Here is a 22676-nt window from a genome sequence, read left to right on the forward strand (position 1 = left end):
CCATGGTACCTTTGGTTGTTAGTGGATTTTCACTAAACTATTTGGGAAATGTGGCTATCAAAGTAATTGGAAAACACAGGTAGTAAGTTAACATGATAGTATTTTCTATGTACATAGATAGGTAAATAATATATTTACAAATAACACTACTAAAATATCAGCACCCTAATAAACGTGCGGATGGAAACAATGTCTAACATTTAAATACTTTTATACCTGAAAACTGTTTACATTTATTTGTTATCACCAACTTCATTATTATGTTCCGAAAGATAATACCCTTGCGTTACTCTTACCTAAATGACTGGAAAAACAGTTAAGTTAATCTGTTGTGTTTCTCCTTCCTATTGGATCTCAGATTTCAATGGGGGTCTGTCTCTCGAAACAAATAAAAAATAAGATTCTCTTCTTACGAGTACTCTGTCATTATGGAAAAAGGGAAACAGTCAATCAAAAATAAGAGGTTCGAAACAATAAATCACATCAAGAATAGAATATCTCTTCGTTCACTTGCTGTTGTTGTTGTTTTCAAGTGTTAAAGTGCACCCGCCACTCGAAAAGATTAATTACAACAATAATGATGCACTGCCTCACGCACGTAGCCGTACACATTGTTCCCATGCACAAACACACACATATGAACACATGTACCTACGATAGAGCAAGTAAACATTTCTCATTTCTTCTTCTACGAGATTTACTTGGTTATTGTCAGTCAGTCTTATTTTAGTAGAAAAACCACCAACAGCGTCCGCAGCGGATCACCTCTCCGTCATCATCACCAGAACATTTAGAAAACTTCATCCTTCTCCAGTGCAGGCAGATCAACGACTTTTCTTTGATTCTCTCTTGAATTGAACTCAAAAAGCCAAGCAAAAACAATAATCTTTTAATTAAAAAATAATAAATAAATAAAAAACAAATCTTAATAGAGTGTTGTTGTGATAAGAACGAAGAATCTTCTCAGTGGAAAAAATTGTTCATATTAGTAGTCCACATTTTCATCTTACTTGACTGTGTAAACATTTTTATTGTCAGTTAGGGAAGGCATGCTGTTCCAGGCATTGCCGCAGCTTCATCACCATCATTCAAATTGTGCGTAAAAGTGTTTTATTTTGTTTCTGCGATTCAGAAATTGTGATACGTGAAATCTAAAAACAAATATTAACTAATGCTGCTCTACTAACATTTTGTAAAATCGAAAGAAACAAAACGTTGTTATTGTTGTTGTGGAATTCTTAACACGTTCATACCATAAAATTATGTCGGATACCTATGGAATTAACAGTATAGAGGAAAATAGGTAAGTAGTGGCAAATAATACAATTGAAGACAGGGCTATTAAATTAGACTGTACAACAAAATTGAACTTTTTTTTAATTACAAGAAACCCCGCACAGATTGTGAAAGCGGACCGAAAAAAAGAAGACACGTGTATCGGCAAGTCGGGAAGTTTACGTCGGGAACTAACATAAATAGGCGTGACAAATTCCGCCCATTTCTACAGGTTTTGAAATATTCGACATCAGATTCCTTGGAATCCTTGCATTTTAGATATAAATTGTCCTTGGCAATATTACTGAAAAACAATGCGAGGTATCTTTTTATAAAAAAATTAACCCTCATGGGAGTCACTAAAAGGGTCTTTTTGGTCCCTTTCTTCAAAAACATTTAAAAACTCCTTTAAAATGTGATCGTATTATATCAAAATATTCTACAAAATTATTTGTCATAAAATTTTACTACAGGTCCCCGAATACACCAAAACTCTAAATCGTACCTAAACGCCAGGAATCTGCCAAAAGTAAAATCACGTTTTAGGGTTAATGTTGTACTTTATCTGAGTTTATTAAGTTTTGTCCCACAAAACTTTATTCTAGACAGAAGACGTCAAAGACAAAAATATTTTCCATCAAATTTCAATATAAGTCGCCGAATAAATGAAATATGTGTTTGCAATATATATCACGATAATATATACATCAAATTTGCCAACAAAACACCCAATTATTTTTTTTTATAAATTTATTTCGTTCTTTTTTCGAGTTGAAGCATGAAAGTAACACGAAATTTAATTCTAAACGAAAGGTGTTAAAAGAAGAAATATTCTACACAAAATTTCACTATAAGTCCCAGAACAAACTATATATCTAAGTAAAACACTTAGTTAAGAAAATGACGTTATAAACTTAGATATTATAGGTAGAAATTATTTGTTAAACTTTTAGACGCTTAATTAAAATTTATTCCATACTGAGTCAAAATCGCCTAAAGTACTTCACTTTTTGGGGATTGTGTCAAAAGAAGAAATATTCCAAATCAAATTTCATTATGAGTCTCTGAACAAAAGAAAATTGTAGCTATAATATTTAACATCTCCAGAAGTTTTCGTTTTTTATGATTTAGGACCACATTCTACCGTTTTTATTCACATTTTCGTTATCTGCGTTCACAAAATATATTTTATTGATGTTTTTTCGTAATAAATTCTTGCAGAAGATTATGTGTGCTCGATAGAAAATGTTTTTGGAATATCTATGGTGAATATATAGGGAAAATATTGATAACCCAGATCAGACTTTGTAAAATTACATATTTTAGTACTATAAACTAGAATAACGTCATCAGGATAAGTCATAGGTTCCTTATACTGTATGTGAAAATGCGGGGATAGTCTACGGCTATTGTCCAGTGAATATATCTGACATACGAGTTCTAACATCAATGATTTTGGCATGGTCCTAAATACTATAATGATGACAGCTACTCCTGCTCAGACAAAATTGAAAAAAAGGGACCAAAAAGACCCCTTTAGTGACTCGCATGAGTGTTAATTTTTTTATAAAAAGATAGCCCGCATGGTTGTCAGTAATATTGCCAAGGACAATTTATACCTAAAATGCAAGGATTCCAAGGAATCTGATGTCGAATATTTCAAAACCTGTAGAAATGGGCGGAACTTGCCCCGCCTATTTAGGTTAATTCCCGACGTAAACTTTCAAAACGCCGATACACGTGGCTTCTTTTTTTTTCGGTCTTCTTCCATAATCTGGCCGAATTATCTTGTAATTATTTTTTGTGTTGTACAGTGTTATGAACGAAGTCTCCTTTATATGTTCAGGGGGCGCATGAAAGTGGCGGGGTTTGGATAAATGACGTTTGATGGTTCAGGCATACAAGAACAATATCTTCCACTCATATTGACACTATACTAAAGACCCTAGTGTAGATGAATGGGGGCAAACACCCAAGGTGTATGTAACCTATGGACAGGGATCTGAAGCGTTCACCCATATTTATGTATAAAATATTGGTAGATCCCAAATACATTAGGTACTTACAGAAAAAAATGTTGCAGAAAGGTAATTAGAGGTAAATTTTATGCCAAGATTACTGGATTTCAACAAAGCACATATGGATTTATTGTTTGGATACTCGAAAGTGATAAAAAGAAATCCATATTCCAAATGGAAGGCATACCAAGTTAAAGAAATAAAAAATCCTACGTTTGCTAGGGTGTTAACTTTCTTTTGAATCGTAAAATTGTGGGTTATTTTGTTAAATCCTATTTTTTTCTCTAATGAAGCTTTTCAAGTCCTAATATTTTCTGGATTTTAATTCACCACTAAATACCTAAAAAAATTGCATTTACATTTTATATGTATCATATCCGTATATCAGTGAAATAATGAAATTTAAACTAAAATGTTAGTTGATAACTTTCTATTGACTCTGACCAAGGCACATTTATGGAAGGTAAAAGTGGCAATCAGCTGTATTTTTATTTTTTGTTTTTGTAAATTTGGTTTTCAAAATGTAATAGGGTCTACTCATAAAATTTTAAATTTCGAAATTTGCTAACATAAAATATTTCTTTTCATCGTAAACGTGTAATAAAAATGACCTACGACAGTTCTGAATCTTTATATTTACATTTAGATTATTTTTTTCTATTTTAGAGGATTTTCAAAATGTATTTATGTTTTTCCTGAGAAAATTTTTAGAACGACTTCATAGTACAATAATTTATATGAAGAATTAAGTGCCAGCTGTTTTGATTCTCCTGTAATACTAGTATCAAATTCCAAAAGACATTTTATATTCTTATTTCTGTTTCCTATGTGCATTAGGGATATATATTTTTTGAGAGCAAAATATCATTCAGAATAAAAACTATTTCCACGCTATCTCCGACGTAAAACGGGAAGACCTCCCTCATATCAATGAAAGATTCTTCGAGTCCGAACGAACTGCCTCACATATATTGACGCCACATATGGGGACGTTTCTTCAGAAAAATGTCGTGAGGAAATTTTGCCAAAGCGAAGTTGGCGCCCAGGACGGACTGCACAATAATATACCCAATATCGATCTTCACACTGCGATCTTGCATATTATGAACATATTTGTGTCATTTTTTGTTATATGCACATCTTAAGAGAATATATTTTCCAGAACAGTCCATAGGTAGCATATATTGACCAACTTTAACGCTTTTTTACACTTTAACTTAAAACAGGTGTTTTGGGAGTTTACGTCATTTATTTGACAGATATAGTATGGAATTGACATTTTAAATGATGCATGTTTTATAAAACATGTTAAAAGTAAAATGCGTTTTGATCTGAACTACATTTACATCGATGTTTCTGTATGATGCATTTATCAACCTAATATAAATTTAAGATAATGCGAAAACTTTTTTTGCGATGGGGGCAAAGTGGCACGAAATGTGTGTTATTTTGTAAAATTAAAAAAAATTAAAACCCTAATAAACATAAGTTATTTGATTTCAAAAACAAAAGTTTGAAGCAGCCTTACATTTTTCATAACATTTTTAACGACCCCAAACGTTTTTGTAATAAATTTCCTTTCTGCTTGCAATTATCCATTTTGAGGAATGGGTTGGAAACATTAGAATTGAACATAAATCGAATTTTTATTCATGATTTTCAAATCTATGTAACAAAATCTTAAAATAAGTACATATGTATTTTTGAAATTAAAATAATTTATTGACACTTTTTTAAGATTTTCTTTAACATTAAATTTTCAGTAACAATGTTGTTTTCGTAAACTTGTTAGTTGTTGTAATTCATGGATCTTCCTTATATAAATGTGGCTTGGCTCTGACTGTATGCGCTTGGGGTAGAGGAGAGGGGAATTTTGGGCTAAAAAACCAATTTGTTTTTTACTTGGAGTCAACAAAAACATGTATTTGGATTTGACGAATTATGCAGGCACCACGTGGGAAATACAGTTAGTCAACTTAATTATTGCAAAACCAAATTTATTACAAAATTTGAAATAAAACCACGCTTTATTGGTATTAATAAATAACATTATTAATATATTTGTTAACAGTTTAATTCTTATACATGTTTGTTAATAAAATAAAAAATTAGCCAAAATCCACTAAAAATTTTCCTAAAATGAACAAAAAGTAAAACAACTCATTACTTGTACTGTCAACTATTTTTTTTTTTTTTTTTTTGCAAAATTCACAACTTTTTCAATCTTACACGGTATTTCTGGAAAAGTTGACCCTAGTATTTCGTATGCCTCGAGCATCAATTACAGGCTGTAAACGTCTGGGAATTGAATGAATGTCATATTCCAATGACATTTTTTCCATTCTTCTTTAACCCACTTAGCGCCGCAAAATATTTTTTTGTGAGAAAACTTATAATTTTATATGAAAATGATGTTTTTGAAACTTTCTAAGTATTTTTTAAAAAGTATATATTTTTTCGTTTTTCAAAATAGTCAGGCTTAATCCCATAGTCGTTGTTTTAATATTTTATTAAAACAACTTTAACTTATTATTAGTGGGAACAAATTGGCAATGTTTACCAAGGGGTAAGGCAGGGAAGACTATAGTTTTAGATCTCGGCACAGATCTTCATCAGTTCCCTTGTTTCTTGTTTTTCAACAAGAAACTTTTTATACCCAAGTGTCAATTGCTCGCTCAAATAGATACGTGGGCAAAGAAACACTCTGATCGAGAATTTCTTTGGCACTACCTAAACTCGTGCAACTTCACTTGCAAGCAAAACCAAATCTTTCCCACTGCTATGCGTTCGTCGATTCAAAAAAAAAAAAAACACATAACTAATTTGTTGGTATTGCATACTACAGCAATAAACAACATTTCGACGGTGCCCGGTCTCACAATTAGGAGGGTTGGCGTTTTTTTATTTGAAAAACAAGAAACAAGGGAACTGATGAAGATCTGTGGCGAGATCTGAAACTATAGGTTTATATATAGGGTCGTTGTCTTGGTAGTATTTATATTGCAATTTGTTTGAATTTTCAGGGTCAGCAACCCAACTTTTTTGAGGCTGTTGGTTAAATCATTTTTAAAAACATATGTTATTGTTTCCTCCAAAATCCGGATGTTAGCAACGCCTCTGTTTAGAATGCAACCCACTTACCATATCTGACAGTTTTTCGAACTTTAAGGTATGTATTACATTTTTGTTTTCCAGGGTTGAGAGAGGTTTCCCCATACTTTTGTTGATATTTAAACATAATTTTCGTCTCATCAGAAAATAAAACCTCATAGTGCTCCTGTGGACGTGAAATGTTCTCTGTAGCAAATCTGAATTGGTTCTCTATATTTTCCTGGGAGACAATGTATTTTTTCCTAGCCACTCGTTATGAATGCTTGTTATGTAGCACTTTTCTGACTTTTCCGCGTGACGGACTTACTCCAAAATCGTTTTCAATTAGAATAGCCAATTTTCGGAGGTTACTTTGGGGTCTAAGTTGTTTTCTTTAATTATTCTTCTTTCAATTCACTATTATTGGTCCGTCAGGTGACACCTTCAGCTGGAGTCTTCCTTCTTTCTCGGCGCGGTATATGATGTTGTACACCGTTATCAGCTTATTAGAGTTGATTCGAGCGACTTCTCAGGCGGGTTTACCATTTTTATACCCTACACCACTATGTGGTAAGGGGTATTATGTGTTAGTGCATTTGTATGTAACATACAAAAGGAAGCGAGATAGACCCATAGTTCCTTCTAGGGATATACATAGAATCACTTTCTGAGTCGATTTATGCACGTCCGTCCGTCCGTCCGTTCGCAACATACAGGTCGCATTTGTTGACCGATTTCGCTGAAAATTGGGGAATACCATTTTTTAGCCGTCGGAAGATCAAGTTCGAAGATGGGCTATATCGGTCCAAGTTTTGGTATAGCCCCCATATATATTTTCGGCCGATTTCACGTATTTTCTGTAACACACACGCTATATATGTCCGATTTCGATGAAATTTGGAATGTGTGACTGAATTTGGTCTAAAAATAAATGTGCCAAATTATATCGAAATCGGTTCAGATTTGGATATAGCTCCCATATATATGTTCGCCCGATTTCACGTATGCGATGTACCAATCACGCTATATACGTCCGATTTTAATGAAATTTGGAATGTTTGACTGAATTTGGTATAGAAATAAGTGTGCCAAATTATATAGAAATCGGTTCAGATTTGGATATAGCTCCCATATATATTTTCGGCCGATTTCACGTATTTTCTGTACCAAACACGCTATATATTTCCGATTTCGATGAAATTTGGAATGTGTGACTGAATTCAGTCTAGAAATAAATGTGCCAAATTATATCGAAATCGGTTCAGATTTGGATATAGCACCCATATATATTTTCGGCCGATTTCGCGTATTTGCTGCTCCAAACACGCTATATAAGTCGGATTTCAATGATATTTGGAATGTGTGACTGAATTCGGTCTGGAAATAAATGTGCCAAATTATATCAAAATCGGTTTAGATCTGGATATAGCTCCGATTTATATTTTACATATTCACAGTGGTGTAGGGTATCATATAGTCGGCCCCGCCCGACTTTGATCCTTTCCTTACTGGTTATAATTGGAATAGGCCAAATGTATCAAACTTTCCAAAGCACGTTTACCGGTCATTGTGTTTCTCGGAATATACGGTCCTTGCTGCACGCCACTAATGACAACAAGCTATGACGCGTCAAGAGATTACACCTCCATATAAAAAATCCTTTATCGTAAAAAATTGCGGGGAATTACCCGATTTTATTGTACGTTCATCCATTTTGCAATTATTTAGTTGGCACCAAAAAAAGGTACTTATCCTTTTTGTTTTTGTTAAATCCGACCGATTTCTGCATTTATTGCTTTAATGTTGTTATAAAACGGTAAACCAATTCATATGCACAAAAAACCCAACATTATTTAAAGAATTTCTTGTTGTAATTCTAAACTGAAAATGTAAATTATTATAAATCCATCGTTTGCAATAATTTAGTTGACTAACTGTATGTATTTTTCTAACAATAAAAATCTGTTTTTTTTTTGGTCGATTCGTTGCATAAAGTTCCCTCACCAATAGCGATTCCTAATTTTAATTTTTGAAAAAACATGAAAAACATTTTTGAAAATACATAGATAGATATACATATAACTTATTTAAATTGAAATAAACGTGATTTGTTACAAAACTTAAATTAGACTTATGGTTGGTTGGCATTGGAGATTTAAATGAAAGATAAATTATTAAAAAAGTGAGTCTGTCTTAAAAATATGAAAAAAATGCATAACAAAACTTGAATGCATTCGGTGTGGGAACTTTTTAAACGATAGAGAAAAGGTGAAATGGCCTAATATTTTTGATATACAGTGATACAGTGATATTTAGAAATTACGAAATGTGTATTGCCGTAAGTGTTCAATTTTCAAGAATAATAGTCTGTAATAATATTAACAATATTTCATAGTACTGCCTAAATTTGATAAAAAAAAAAGTAAGAACGGTGTTATGTTCGCCCGGGCGGAACTTTTTATACCCTCCACCACGAGTTCGGGAGGAACCTACAATTTTTGGGGATAAAGTTTTTTAACCGCTACCAATTACAAATTAGAGGTAAGAGTATTTTGCTCGGAAAATATAGCTAAAGTTAACAAAATAGGTAAAATCGTGAGGCACCGTGATATGGGGGCTATACCAAAATGTGCACACGTTTCGCAAATTTTCTAAAAAATTTTCTGACCTCTTGGAAGCTTAAATGCCGAATTACAGTTATTATTGTGTAAAAAATTAGCTTAAATCCTCAAAATAGCAAACATCTGACCACTGCACACTGGTCGAAACCACTGATCTAGCGGCGCAAAAGTCAAAAAATCGAACTATAAAATTGCGAAATATTTTCCATTGTATCGATTACAGACACTTCGCAGACACAGATTTTGTTTTTTAATTTTTGTTGTTGTAAATATTCACTCAGTTATTCACTATCAAATGCAAGAGTTTTTGTTGCATCAGATTTTAAAAAATTGTTGCAAAAAAATTAACTTCATGTTTGTTTAAATGTTAAATGCATTCGTAATGAAACTGGACAATATTTATATTCAATTAATAGCAGAGGGTGAGATTAAAATTATAAAAATTAGTTTGGGGTCTGGAGGTACTTAGTTATATAGCAATAAATTTTCAAAAAATTCAATTTTTTTGGGTTTTTATGGGTTGTACGCGCTTGTTCCATAGAGTGCATCTTGTAAACTTAGCCGAACTTAGGTTCGATTATTTTTTGGGGAAAGAAATTGGACTCTCTGGATACGGAATAACTACATTTGGGCTGCAAATATTTGCAAATCTTTTGATGACGGCACATTTAAAATAAGGGGTTTTTGCATGAAATTCATACAAATTTAGCTGTGCATTTGTATGGGAGCTAAATCAAAATATGGACCTATCTTGAGAAATGTTTGCAAGGAGGATTTCTACCCCCGGAGACACTATAATACCATATTATAGCTAAATATGTTATTAAATACTGAATAACAAGCAAAAAATTCAACGAATCGGGGGTACCATAAAAGGGGATACATCGAAACATAAATCCGTGTTGAAAATGTTTTGCAAGAAGATTTTATACGCAGTGAGAACACGGAATGCAAAATTACAGCCAAGTTGGTTTAAAAATGTGGTCATGATATTCAAAATACCTTAAATTGGGAGGTACCGTTATATGGGGGCTATACCAAAACATCAGCCGATATTGTTCATATTTGGCCCATTATTACCCACAGGCACAAGCTGAGTTTGTGCCAAATTTCAGTGACGTATCTCAATTCGTTTGCAAGTTATTAATTTTGCGCCGCTATATTAGTGCTTTCGACCACCGTGCACTGGGAACTTTCAATGTGCAATTACAGCTAATTCAATTAGTCCCGATTTCAATGAACAATGTGCATATGCATTAAATTATTTCATTGAAATCACTCTAGTGTGGACCGGGACTTAGTAAATGTTCTTGAAATCATAACACCTTAAAAAATACCACCGACGCACATAGGGGAAACATAGGGCAAAAGTTGCTAAAAACTGAAAATATGAAAATCACGTTTTTAAAAAACTGTTGGTAAACAGTAACCTGATCCTTTTCCCCATTCGCTGCAACCATCCGCAACTTTCTGAGCTAAAACAATCTAACGCATTGGCCGATTAAACTTAGCATTGCTGGAAACAATGAAGTATATGTTCGAATATTATAAAATTAGATGAACATTAAAATAAAATTATTTTCTTTTTTTAAAGTAGTCTGGCTTAATCCCATTATTGATTTGGGAACAATTTGGCATTGTTCGCCAAGGGATAAGGCAGGGAAGACTATATTAGATTCTCGCCACAGAATCTCATCAGTTCCCTTGTTTCTTGTTTTTGGATATTCTCTTTCATTCTCTTCAATTAAAAGCATAAAAAATAAAAATTGTTTTTTTTTTTTTCAAAATAGTCTGGCTTAATCCCATTGTTGTTGTTTTAATATTTTAAAACAACTCATTTTATTTTGTTGTTTTAATATTTTAAAACTAGTGGAGAAAATTTGGCATTGTTCGCCAAGGGGTAAGATAGGGAAGACTATAGTTTCGATTCTCGCCACAGAATCTCATCAGTTCCCTTGTTTCTTGTTTGTGGATATTCTCCACCGAAGTATGAGGTTGCCAAGGGAAAACTTCTCATTGAAGTTTTTTCTTTGGTCACGCTTATACTTCGAGCTGATGATTGATGTTTGGGTATAAAAGGTTTTTTGTTGAAGAAGTTATTGAAAAATAACTTCGGTGAAGAATATCCACCACAACAAGACACAAGGGAACTGATGAGATTCGGTGGCGAGAATCGAAACTATATAGTCTTCCCTGCCTTACGAATAATACGCTACGCATAGTTGCGCCAATCTGAAATAATCATATTTTTCTCAACTAAAATCATCACGGGTTTTTCAAATAAAATTGGAATAATTTAAGTAGAAATAAAAAACGAATGAATATATCGTCATCTTAAATGCCCAAAGACGTAACCCACAAAACTAAAACTATACAGGAGAAGCAAAAAACGTTATAAAATGAAAACTGTGTTATAAAACATCGAAAATTTTTAGTATCGTGTTTTAAGACAGAGAAGATATATATTTTTGAAAACAAAAATATTTTTTTTTAGAATTTCAGAAACTGTGTGGGCTACTTCTTTTGGTATTGTATTTTCCTGAAATGCCAAAAAGAAACTAGTATAAATGAAAAATTATAATCAAATTGGAACTGACTTATTGGCCTACGTGGTTAAGCGAACTTTAAACTAGCAGTCTGAAGGTGTTGTGTTCAATTCCCAGTCTTAAAGGTGATATTTCAATGGACCACAATTAGATGAACTGCCTATTCCAACCATCACTATAAATACTTATAATTTCAATTGTATTAGACGATACTTAAATCTGGAATATTATATTTATTGTTGTATTTAAGTCATTTTATGGACAAAATATAGTTAATATAAATTAAGTGATCTGTAACAATTTAAATGTAACTTTTAATTCTCATAAGGAATGTTGTCATAAAAGTAATGACAATCACTTGGAATTAAGCGTTTTAAGTCTTGCAGGTGTTGCAATTTCTTTTTTGAAACTTTTAGCCTTTGTGTGTACATCTGAGGAGGATGGATGTACTGACTCAAAAATTTTGGAACTTCTCTGTCGTAGAATCTGGTAGTCGTCTTTGATATCAGTTTTAAAAAAAGATTATACTGCTAGGATCATAAGCCAATGCTCGCAGTTTATTGACTGTAGGATCTCCTGTCTTTTTGTCTAAGTAAAAATTTGCGTTTTTCTCTGGATCTATTTGATTACTACAATCAGTTGATTTTATCCAATTATCTCTATTATACCATGGGTTGGTTGACAAGACTATATTTTGCAAAATTACAGCCTAATCGCATCCGTCTTTAAAAAATACATCTTTGTATTAGAACGACGTGAATTTTGGCCATATACAAGTTTTCGTATCAACGCCCCAATATTCTCGGTACGTGCATCTCTTTTTTTTTTGCTGTCAGAAATTTTGAATATTTCCGTTCGTTCTTTTTCTTGGAAAAATGAGAAATATCGAAACGACCTGCTTTACATCCGGGCTTCATTTGTCTTGCATTGCCTTCCGAATAACCACTTCCTTAGCATGTTGTTTGTTTTAGATATTTATTTAAATCAGGAATTAGGTCTTCTGTTATCATCTTCAATTATGGATTTTTTCTGTAAGACCATTAAAAACCGTCAAAAGTAAAAGTTGTTGATTTAAAAATTAACTAAAAGTATGGTCTTTGTGATTTTTGAAAGCTATCATTCTATCGTCTCCTAAGAGTCAAATTACACATATGGAGAAATAAGCCGAGTAAGAGGCCGTGGATATTATACATTATACTCAATAAATACTCCCTCTGGCATAATAATTGCTACTTGTACTGCTGTTTAATTTTCAAATAATGTGGGTTACGCTTTTTGTGTTTTATGAAAATTGCAGTATGCTGTTACGTCTATTGTTTATAAGGTGATTCGGTGAAAAAATCTCAAGCACAAAATGATTTTAAAATTTGAATTTACCAGAATTCAATTTTGGGCAATTCTGTGAAGTCACTGTGAGCAGATATATAATTGAAAATAAACTGTAGGGTCACATGAGATAAGCTAACTGACATAACATTTGTTTTTCATTAATTTTCTTTAATTCTGAGAATCATAGAAATGTCGTAAACGCTGTTTTCAAAGATATAATTTTTTTAACAAAAATTCGACTTAGCATGTTGTCCTGCAAAACTCGCTTTTCAGAATTAGCAAACTATTATCTGGAGGTGTCGAACGTCCTTTAACTTAAATTCTGTCTAATTTTGGTAATGATCGGTCAATCCGAACAGAAGTTATAAACAAAAAAAAAATGTCCACACTTTGAGAGCTTCTCCTGCAAAACTCACTTTTTAGACTTAGCATACTATTATTTGGGGGTGACGTAGGGGATGGATGATACCAAGGAACGGTCCTGACCGGTTTTAACATGGCAAAGCCCAGGATTTATCTTGGTCCCTCTTTCATCCCAAGTGGACACTGACCTCCCCGTGGTGTCACCTGGGGAACTGCCTTTAACACCCGTTAAAGGTAGTGAGCTAACATGTGCCGCGCGTTCACCCATAAGAACGTTAAAAACTTGGGTTTGGGCGTCGGGTTAGTAACCCTCCCCTAGAAAAAACAGCCTACTATGAAAAAACGAAAGAAAAGAAAAACAAACCCCTCTAAAGTTGACGAACCCCGCAAACGTTTTAAGGACCATGATCTGCGAATCTGCACCTGGAATGTTCGCACTCTTTATAGAGAAGGTGCAGTCTTCGCATTGGCAGACGTACTTGAAAAGTACAAGACCGATATTACTGCCATACAGGAAATACGATGGATTGGGAAAGGCGTCACAACAACACCTAAAGGTGACGCACTGTATTATAGCTGCCATGACGTAAAGCATGAGTTTGGTTGTGGATTCGTAGTTAGTCGGAGACTAAAACATCTTGTATCCAGCTTCACTCCAGTGAATGAAAGACTTGCTGCTATTCGAATAAAAGCTAAATTCTTCAACATCAGCTTTATTTGCGCTCATGCTCCCACTGAAGAAAAGGACGAACAGACCAAAGATATATTTTACGAGCGCTTAGAAGAAACATATGACCGTTGCCCTGCCCATGACATTAAAATCATTCTAGGCGATTTTAATGCCAAAATTGGAAAGGAGAATATCTTTGGCCCAACAGTCGGGAAATTCAGTCTCCACAGTGAAACATCTGACAATGGTATGAGGCTGATAGACTTTGCAGCTGCAAAAAACATGGTAGTTAGCAGTACCAGATTTAATCATCTCGATATTCATAAGGGCACCTGGCTGTCTCCAGATCAGAAAACAAGAAACCAAATTGATCATGTTGTGATAGATGGAAGACATTCATCGAGCGTGTTGGATGTACGATCGTTCCGAGGCGCAAACATTGATTCGGACCACTACCTTGTTGCAGCAAAGGTACGCACCCGCCTAAACGTAGCAAACAAAGTACGAACAGACACAACACGAAAGTTAGACATCGGTAAGCTGCAATCACAACAGATAGCCACAGCATATTCCACTCAACTAGCCCAATTGCTTAATCAAAGCCCTCCTCATCCCGATAACATATCAGCGCAATGGCAAAGCATTGCCCACTCCATGCAAACAGCCGCAAAATCCATACTTGGATACCAGAGACCTCCACCAAGGAATCCATGGTATGATGAGGAGTGTCGTGCTGCCACCGAAGAGAAAAATGCGGCATATAAGGCTACTTTACAATCCGTAGCAACGCGTAGCGCACGAGAGAGATACAGGGAGAAAAGGAGAGAGGAGAAACGTCTTTTCCGCAGGAAAAAGAGAGAGATGGAAAAGCGGGAGTGTGAAAAAATCGAGATATACAGGAGCCAGAATGAAGTCCGAAAATTCTACCAAAGAGTCAAGCATCAAACTGATGGCTTTGGTACAGGCACATCCTCCTGTAGAGACCAGCAAGTTAATTTGGTAACTGATACAGATAGTGTACTCAGGATATGGAAAGAACATTTTTCAAATCTGTTGGTATCCAATAGCAGCGAAGACGACGAAGATACCACAGTCCCAATCCCAGAAGATGGTATTGAATGAGCCAAGATGAGGTAAAGACAGCAATAAATCGGCTGAAGAATAATAAGGCAGCAGGGGCCGATGGCTTACCAGCCGAGCTGTTCAAAACCGGAGGCGACACGCTGATAAGGTGTATTCATCAGCTAGTTAGCACCATCTGGCAGGAAGAACGAGTACCCGACGATTGGAACCTGAGTATCCTATGCCCCGTCCACAAGAAGGGAGATAAGACTGTATGCTCTAACTATAGGGGCATAAGTCTACTCCCTATTGCCTACAAGATCGTGTCAGGGATATTGTGCGAACGACTAAAGCCAATGGTCAACGAGATTATTGGACCATACCAATGCGGCTTTAGACCTGGCAAGTCCACCATTGACCAGATATTTACCCTGCGGCAAATCCTGGAGAAGACCCAAGAGATGCAGATCGACACCTACCACCTATTTGTCGATTATAAAGCAGCCTTCGACAGTCCGCTGCGCTCAAAGGTATTCCAAGCCATGTCTGAATTTGGTATTCCCGCAAAGCTCATCCGGCTTTGTAAAATGACTTTAACTGACACGAGGTCCTCAGTTAAAATAGGAAAGAACCTCTCCGAAGAGTTTGGTACCAAAAGAGGTTTCAGACAAGGAGACAGCCTTTCGTGTGACCTCTTCAACATCCTGCTAGAAAAGGTTATACGAGAGGCAAACGTCAAAAGAAGTGGTACAATATACACCAATAGTCACATGTTACTTGCTTATGCTGATGATATAGACATCATGGGCCGATCAGTAGAAGAAGTAACTGATACCTTTATGAAGGTCGAAGGAGAATCTGCTAAAGTGGGTCTGGCGGTAAACGGTGAGAAGACCAAGTTGATGGTGTCGACGCGCAATGCGTCCATTGAGCTCGGACCGACTGTGGAAGTTGGTTCCTATAATATTGAGGTAGTAAAAGACTTCGTCTACCTCGGCACCTCCGTCAACACAACAAACGACATCAGTTGTGAAATAAAAAGAAGAATTGTATTGGCCAACAGATGCTACTTTGGATTAAGTAAGCAGTTTAAAAACAAAGCCACATCTCGTCAAACAAAAATAACGCTCTACAAAACACTGATACTACCCGTGCTGATGTATGGCTCCGAAGCCTGGGTACTTGCGCAAGCAGACATGGCAGTGCTTGGTGTGTTTGAGAGAAAAATTCTTCGAAAGATCTACGGACCAATCTGCGTTGACGGTGAATATCGACGTCGCATGAACCACGAGCTGTATCTGCTATACAACGACATCAATATTGTTAAACGTATCGAGAAGCAGCGATTGCGTTGGCTAGGCCATATCAAAAGAATGAGCGATGATGAACCCGCTAAAAAGGCGTATGAATACATGCCACATGGCGGTGCACGCAGAATTGGCAGGCCAAGGAATAGATGGCGCAAACAAGTGGATGATGAGATGAAAAGGCGCGGTATTCCAGAGTGCAAAGCAACAAATAGAGAGGAATGGAGATCTCTTCTTAGTTCGGCCTATAGAACAAATGTTCTGTAATGGGCCAGCTAAGTAAGTAAGTAATCCCAGTCAGCATTTTTTGAAAATTTTAATCAAATTCGAGTCTTTTTTGATCCGACTGCACGATTAAAAAGCTAGAATATGAGCTCATTTTCTGATCATAAATGACTCCTTTGTCGGTAGGAAAACATAACCTCAGGCGACTCTTCTAAACAAATCACAAATGAGTCTTTTTCGAGTCGTATTTCAATCATTTATTGGTGTTTTGTTGATTAATTTCGGACCCTTTTTCGAGTCTTTTTAGAGTCATGTTTATAATCATTTATGAGTCTTTAGGGAGTCATTTATGAGTCTTTTTGTTAGACGAAATAAATTAAAAAAATTTTCTTTTTATTCTTCTTTGTTTCTTTCCTTTGTTTTATAGTCTTTTCTGCTTTGTTATGTCTTTTAATTATCCTTTATGTTGCTTGGTGGTTAGTATACTGCTTCTTCATTTCACTTGGCAAAACCTGTTGTGTTGTGTTTGTCTGTACCTTTAATATTATACGTTACATTTATATCAAAATTTTGTAGAAAGTGTATATGAGAATTTCATTTTTTTATTTACAACCAAATAAAAATAAAACAAAGCAATCAGTTTTTAATCACCTAACTGTTCAAAATATGATCAGAGTATACATAATTATAATCACTTTTCAAACACCTGTATGACCCTTTTTTGATTAAGCATTTTTTAATCTTCCAGATGATCAAAATGTGACAATAAATAACAAAAAATTGTCACATTTTAAACACCTCAATGATTTATTTGTGATTGCTACACATTTGTTGTTGTATTTTAAATTGAACTCTTTTTAATCATTACAGGGAGTCACTTTCGAGTCCCTTTCTGATCACACAAGCGACTTAATCAATTTTTGATCACCAAAAGGACTCTAAAAAGACTCCTCAATGTGATTTTTGAAAAAACAGTCTTCTAAATGCTATCTGGGATACTATTATTTGGAGGTGTCGATATAATCAAAATTTTTTAAATTGCTTGGTGCATGACCTTTTCAAACATTTTTTTTTTCATTTCATACATTTTTTCAAAAAAAATATATATTTTTTCAAATCTATTTGTGCGTGAATTTTTTTATATTTCAATGATTAATAGCAAAAGTTGATTCATTCCCTCTACAAGAAATCGTTTTTGCGAAAAAGGTCAAAAAGGCTGACTTCCGTATCGTCAATTGCTTTGTGCTGTTTAAACTTCTTCAAAATATTTCAGTGGCACACTCACACATTGTTCCTCGAAAATGCAGCTAAATACAATGTATATCAGAAATAAAAATAATACATGTTTGTTTTTTACCTGCCTTAAAAACGCGTATTTTTGACGTTTTGAAACACGCAGCTTCGCAGTTGTTAACTACATCGGCGTTAAGAAACATAATACTTTGCAGATTTTCAGTCATTTGTAAAGCAACTGACGATACGGAAGTCAGCCAAAGTCATAACTATAGTGTTTAAGGTTCTAGCCTCATTATTCCATCGAAACAGCTTATATTTGGTATTTAGTCTTTGCAATGAATTCAAAACTTTTCTCCAAAAATTTGTCGATGTATGTCAACCTTTTGATAAAGCGCCTATAATGCCGGGCATACACTATGGGCATGCACGACAGCATTTGCAATAGTATTAGTAAATTTTGAAGTTTTTGTCAATGTATTTGGGAGTAGTTTTGGCAGGATTGAAATCAAAATAGTTTTGATTTTGTAAATGAACCCCTTTCAATCCGATGAATTTTGTTTATTTTCCAAGTAACCAACAAATAATTTTTGAAAACAACAAATATTATTTGTGAGGAAATTAAAAATTTGGAAAACTTCAACATAAAATCGAGTTCTGGAGGAAAATTCATCATTTTTTGCAATATGGATTGAAGGAATGCCACACACTATTCAATCACACACGTACACAAGGGTTCATTTGGCAGTGCAGTTTGGCAGTATAGTGTATGCCCCGCATAAAACGTACTCTCCAATTTATGGAATTTTTCCATAAATTTTAAAAGGGCAACCTAGTCCGAAAGTTGGCTCGGCATTCTTTATGCTTTTATCAGAAGAAGCAAGCAAGGCCTTGGTACATAAGCTGCCTCGCCGGGTTGCCTTGCTTTCCTGCTTCATTTCTGACATAACGAAAATAAAAGAATATCTCTTGTGCCAGACACTGAAAATAACACATGAAAATTTGTTAGCTTTTAGGAGAGAGCGGAGGTGAAGGAGCTCCGATTCTCCCTTCTTACCCATAAGCTCAAATCATTTTCATGAAAATTTTCATAGTCTGGCACAAGACTAAGGAAGAAATGGGCAACCTAGTTCGAAGTTGGCTCGGCCTCCTTTATTCTTTTATTTTATGTTATGTTAGAAATTAAGCAGGAAAGCAAGGCAACCAGGCGAGGCAGCTTATGTACCCAGGCCTTTATGGCCGAGCCAATTTCGAACTAGGTTGCCCTTTTCTTCCATAGTCTTGTGCCAGACTATGAAAAATTTCATGAAAATGTTTTCAGCTTATGGGTAAGAAGGGTGAAAGGGAGCTCCTTCACCTCCGTTCTCTCCTAAAATCTAAAATATTATCATGTGTTATTTTCAGTGTCTGGCACAAGAGTTATTCTTTTATTTTTGTTATGTCAGAAATGAAGCAGGAAAGCAAGGCAACCTGGCGAGGCTGCTTATGTATGTACCCAGGCCTTTAGGCTAAAGAGGGTGGGGTGCCTCATCCAAATAATGGTTTTAGACCCCAAGTACGTTTGGACGAAATCCATTTCAGACAATTTGAAATCGATTTAGCCATGTCTGCACGTCTGTATTTCTGTATGTCTGCCAGACTGGTTGAAGAGCATCATAACTCTCGAACAGATCCCCAAAATAAGAAGATGACTTCCAAAATGGACTATGTCGGTCCATTGCTTCAGGTATCTCCTCCGTAACTCTTTTACGCTTTAATCCAAATCAAAATTATTATCAAAACTTATGCATTTATTCGGAACCTTCACAATCGTTGGGATAAATGATATTTTTGTTGGCAATAATTGACAGACATGTTTTTATGATTTTACTATCAATCTATTCACCTCTCCCGCAATCCCAAATTAATTAGAATTTTTCTTCGCATTCTCTTTTCAGTAAATTATACGAAATATTAAAGAACTGTGTTAATTTTCAATCGTACGAAAGTCTACCAAACGAAGATTATAACGACGTCGTATGCGAGTTACCCGAATTCCCAAGCACAATTTACTTGGATAATTGCCAGAAAATGATATCGACCAATAATGTGTACTCCGTGAGCGGTAACCTTTCCAATGGCAGTTATAGCAGTGAGGATTCTTTGGGTGATAATATTCTCGAAGAAAATGGACGAATATCGTTGGCCTATGAAAATCTGCGCACCATACCCAGACGTATTGCGGAAAAATTCGCCATGCAAACGAAATTCTTAGATTTAAGTTACAACAATTTTCAAAATTTATCGTTTTTAACATTTTTCGAAGACTTGCATACATTGATATTGGATCGTAATACTAATTTGGAGGTTAATTCACTGCCGTTTTTGCCGAATTTGAAAATACTATGGTGAGTTTGAATACGATCGAATAATTGTGGACGAATATTAATTGGATGATTTTCATTTTGTTTTATAGGATCAATAACTGTGATATTAAAAATATTGTGGATTGGATACAACGCATACGCTCACAATGTCCCGCCTTGGAATATCTATCGATTATGGGAAATCCTGGCACCAAAGAACCTTTCAATTATTGCTCCCTCAATGTATACACAATGGATCCTTTAATATTACCAGCCGGTATGATAACAGATTATCGAGAATATATTCTACAAATGTTGCCCAATCTTGAATATCTCGATGGTGTACCCAAGGCAAGTCTGATGTCTACAAATCATAGCCTAACAAATGGCGGTCATGTAAATTCATCTCCCTCTACAGCAAGTTCAAGAGGAAATGGTTCATCGTCCCACAGTCGAGATAATCGTAAAATATCACCTTCATTAAGTTTCAAGGATCTTTTTAGAATAAATCGTCGCAAGAAATCATACCCAAGTTCTTCGACTAACTGAACTTGAAGTTCAGAGGAAAAGTTTTCCTCAAAGATTAATGACCATAGACCCCAAACACACTCACACCCATTCACTCGTATGAATAATAGCACTATAGCGGTTATCATGTTGTGCATGATGAACTGCTACTATAAAGTATACGAATCTAGTTTGGTACCTAGTAACTAACTACACGCTGGATGTTACAAATGAAAAGTTGTTGCATGTCTTCATCCTCTGTTTTTATATTTTTTTTCTATTTGTTTCTTTTTTTAACACTTCACCCATTCTTATCATTAGTAATTTTTCCATTATTATGCTTGCCATTTTACAATGATTATTAAAATAAACTGTCATCATTATTATTATTGCATTTATATACTATTATTATTTAGCTTTAGTCTCATTGTTATTGTAAATACTGTGATTGTTGCTCAAAATAATGGTTGATAATAAGAAAGACTATATTGGTTCTTCAATAACGTTTAATTATATATAACCACATAAAGTAAATACCTATTAATAATTTTGAAATTTTCGAAGTACATATTGTGTGTGTAATAGCAACTGAAAAAGACCAGAGAATAAATACAATTTATAATCATTTTAAACAAATGTTTTACTTCACGGGTCTTTACGCGTCTGCGGACTTGCTGAATTTGACACGAAGAAGTACCATGCCAATATCTTTCTCTTTGTTCAAGCTGAAATCTCACCCGCGACAAGTGTTTTATTCCAAATGATAGAATACCCGCACTTTCTGAGAAACAAGCAAGAACGGCGTTAAGTTTGGCCGGACCGAACTTTTTTAGCCACAACTAGGACCAAATAACAATTTTCAGCCATTTCGGGAATATAATGTGGCTAAAACTTTAAAATACAGAAAAATCGGTTACCGAATCAAAACGTGGACCCTCTATCTACAAACTTCAGGGAGAACTTTTTTTCAAAATACCGAAAATCGAAAGGTATAGTTAGTTATATGGAGGCTAAATCAACATGTGGACCTATACTGACAAATTTCGTCGGGAACGTTTTATAGCCGCAAGGAAGACTAAATACCAAATTTCAGCCACTTCCGTTCCGTTCCTAGGTTTAAAGTTTAAGGATGCGCGACCGTAATTCATCATAGCCTCTTCAATCGGAGACCATAGGTCCATTGTGTTCATCCTGAAAGGGAAGGAAATATAAGGATAGATACGAAAGGTAGGTAGGAAAAGATAGTGAGGTAGATAGCGTAAAGTGTACAGGTTGAAGAGAATGAAAATTTGTAATTCTTGTATTATAATCACCCATTAAATCGATACACTCAATTTTGTGTGGATATTGCACTATTTTCCCAAATCCATTTGCACGACTTTGAAAAACGGACGACAGTGTCCCGTAATCGCGATTTTAATCTCGGACTTACTAAGCAAGAGTAGGGATAGAGTTCTGCGTGCCGATATAACTGGCCAGATAAGTTTCGTCACCCGACACATCGGTCCTCAGACCAAGCTCGACCGCATATATCCGAGTAGAACTTTAAGAGTTCACCAATGAAGTGACACAACGACGGCCTCACACAACATTCTATCTGAATGCTTTCAGATTTTAAGCCTGTTAGAGCCAATTCGTCAGCGATTTATTTCCCCCAATGTTGCAATGTCCGGGTACCCAGCAAAAGACAACTGAGTTTTGAATGTTGTCAAGTAAACGTCTACATTTGTGAACAATTTCTTATTTTACTGTGCAGGATTAAGGAGCTTTTAGCCAATGAACGGAAACAAACAAAACGATTCCCGTACCAATCACACAAAGCCACAAACTTTTCAGCTTCTCTGAATCGTTTCATTCTCACAACCAAAACAAAAACACAAACTTTTCAATGTAAAACGATAGAAACCGTACGATTGCTGTATTGTAACTTCGGCTATGCTTTGCCGAGTTGTTTCATTCACCACCGAAACAAAAAGTATTTTTGGGAAACGTTTCCCGTGCGTATTGTCAATGACACACTCAAACACACGCACATGTGATTGCTTAACAACCCTATAAGTTAGCATCAGCATACCACAGTGAATT

At 35.0% G+C, this 22676-nt stretch overlaps 1 protein-coding gene across 1 annotated transcript; it reads left to right on the plus strand.

The window, feature by feature from the left end:
* The first annotated feature begins 218 nt into the window (after positions 1–218).
* On the plus strand, positions 219–21227 carry MESK4 (Misexpression suppressor of KSR 4). The gene is made up of 3 exons (XM_073958740.1): positions 219–1303; positions 19677–20126; positions 20195–21227. Exons 1-3 carry the CDS (start codon positions 1263–1265, stop codon positions 20631–20633), a joined length of 930 nt encoding a protein of 309 aa, XP_073814841.1. The 5' UTR covers positions 219–1262; the 3' UTR covers positions 20634–21227.
* Positions 21228–22676: the final 1449 nt, after the last annotated feature.

The sequence above is a fragment of the Musca autumnalis genome, unplaced genomic scaffold (genome assembly GCF_047663935.1).
Source record: "Musca autumnalis isolate F117 unplaced genomic scaffold, ASM4766393v1 scaffold_1, whole genome shotgun sequence".
Lineage (NCBI taxonomy): Eukaryota > Metazoa > Arthropoda > Insecta > Diptera > Muscidae > Musca > Musca autumnalis.

Excerpts from the sequence above, each read along its gene's own strand:
- MESK4 (XM_073958740.1), top strand. The coding sequence starts at position 1,263 with ATGTCGGATACCTATGGAATTAACAGTATAGAGGAAAATAG. Across the intron at positions 1,304-19,676 it reads AACAGTATAGAGGAAAATAG|TAAATTATACGAAATATTAA; the intron begins GTAAGTAGTGGC and ends TTCTCTTTTCAG. Across the intron at positions 20,127-20,194 it reads CCGAATTTGAAAATACTATG|GATCAATAACTGTGATATTA; the intron begins GTGAGTTTGAAT and ends TTTGTTTTATAG.